At 48.7% G+C, this 1,111-nt stretch overlaps 1 protein-coding gene across 1 annotated transcript; it reads right to left on the bottom strand.

The window, feature by feature from the left end:
* Positions 1-713: 713 nt before the first annotated feature.
* Pmar_PMAR005730 (subtilisin, putative) lies at positions 714-1,040 on the bottom strand (the record flags this gene model as incomplete). The annotated part of the gene is made up of 1 exon (XM_002769601.1): positions 714-1,040. One exon carries the CDS (start codon positions 1,038-1,040, stop codon positions 714-716), a length of 327 nt encoding a protein of 108 aa, XP_002769647.1.
* Positions 1,041-1,111: the final 71 nt, after the last annotated feature.

Raw genomic sequence — 1,111 nt, 5'->3', positions numbered from 1 at the left:
AAGTTTAACCCATGGCGGCACCGTCTATGAGGGTCAGGTGGCAGCTGAGCCGCCGCTGAATTTATTCACATGTCATCGCGATGGAATGTAAAAAATTCGGAGGATGGGCGGTTACGTTGTTCACTTTCCTAAGGCTCTTACCGACACTGTCGGGTGAAGAAGCCACAAGTTGAGAGTTTCTCGCTCTTCACTGTTTTCAGGATTCACTTTTGTCAATCGCGCCGCTATGATATGGAACGCGATGCAGATCCGCTCACCTCGCGGTTACATCTCAGCAGTGCGAGTTCCTAGCGTAACGACTTGACCATCCGAATCGGTATTTAACCTTGGTTAACATTTTATCCCAAATTGCTTGTATCCCTCCCTAACGACCCTTTCAACAATCAAAGTTGCTGACGGTTACAATTCACATCAATCGCTCTTACTTGCTTCAACAGCACGGATCCGAACGGTAATCCACGGCGCGAACTACGAACTCGACACATGTGCGTGAAACTCAAAAAATTATCTATACCAAATCCCCAGCTACACGGCTGTATGCGACATCAGATCTTCACGTTCGCAAGAAATGGTGGATGGCCCATTCAGAATGGGATTTGAGCAATAAATCGAGAATCTATCCAACAAGGGAAGGACCACAAAGATAGACGAAAGTTCACAAAACAAATATGTGAATGCCTCCGTCGTTATGAGATGAAGTCGAAATGGGGAAATTATACCGTCCCTTTTCCAAGTATCTTCTCAACAGCCGCCGCAGCATTCACGCGGCCGAAGGAGAGAGTCTTTTTTCCTTCACTGTCCGTGACACCTTTGGTGGCCGTATCCATAATGATACTCTTGATATAAGCAGGAGTCAGCTTAGTCTTCGCAGAAGGTTCAAGGCTGTAGAGCATCCCAGCTATACCTGCCACGATGGCGGCTGCACCCGAAGTGCCCGTACCGGCAGAATACAACCCACCAAGATCTGTGTCTAATATCAGATAACCCGGAGCGGCTATGTCAACAGCCGAGCCGAAATTACTCACGTCCTCAAGCCGCATGCCATCACCTGTGGCTGCAACACAGATGATTCCTTCCCTGTGTGGTCCCGGGGGGGGACAAGGATAGCGTT

This window comes from Perkinsus marinus (genome assembly GCF_000006405.1).
Source record: "Perkinsus marinus ATCC 50983 genomic scaffold scf_1104296965534, whole genome shotgun sequence".
NCBI classification, from domain to species: domain Eukaryota; phylum Perkinsozoa; order Perkinsida; family Perkinsidae; genus Perkinsus; species Perkinsus marinus.
This window is presented reverse-complemented; position numbering and strand designations above follow the sequence as displayed.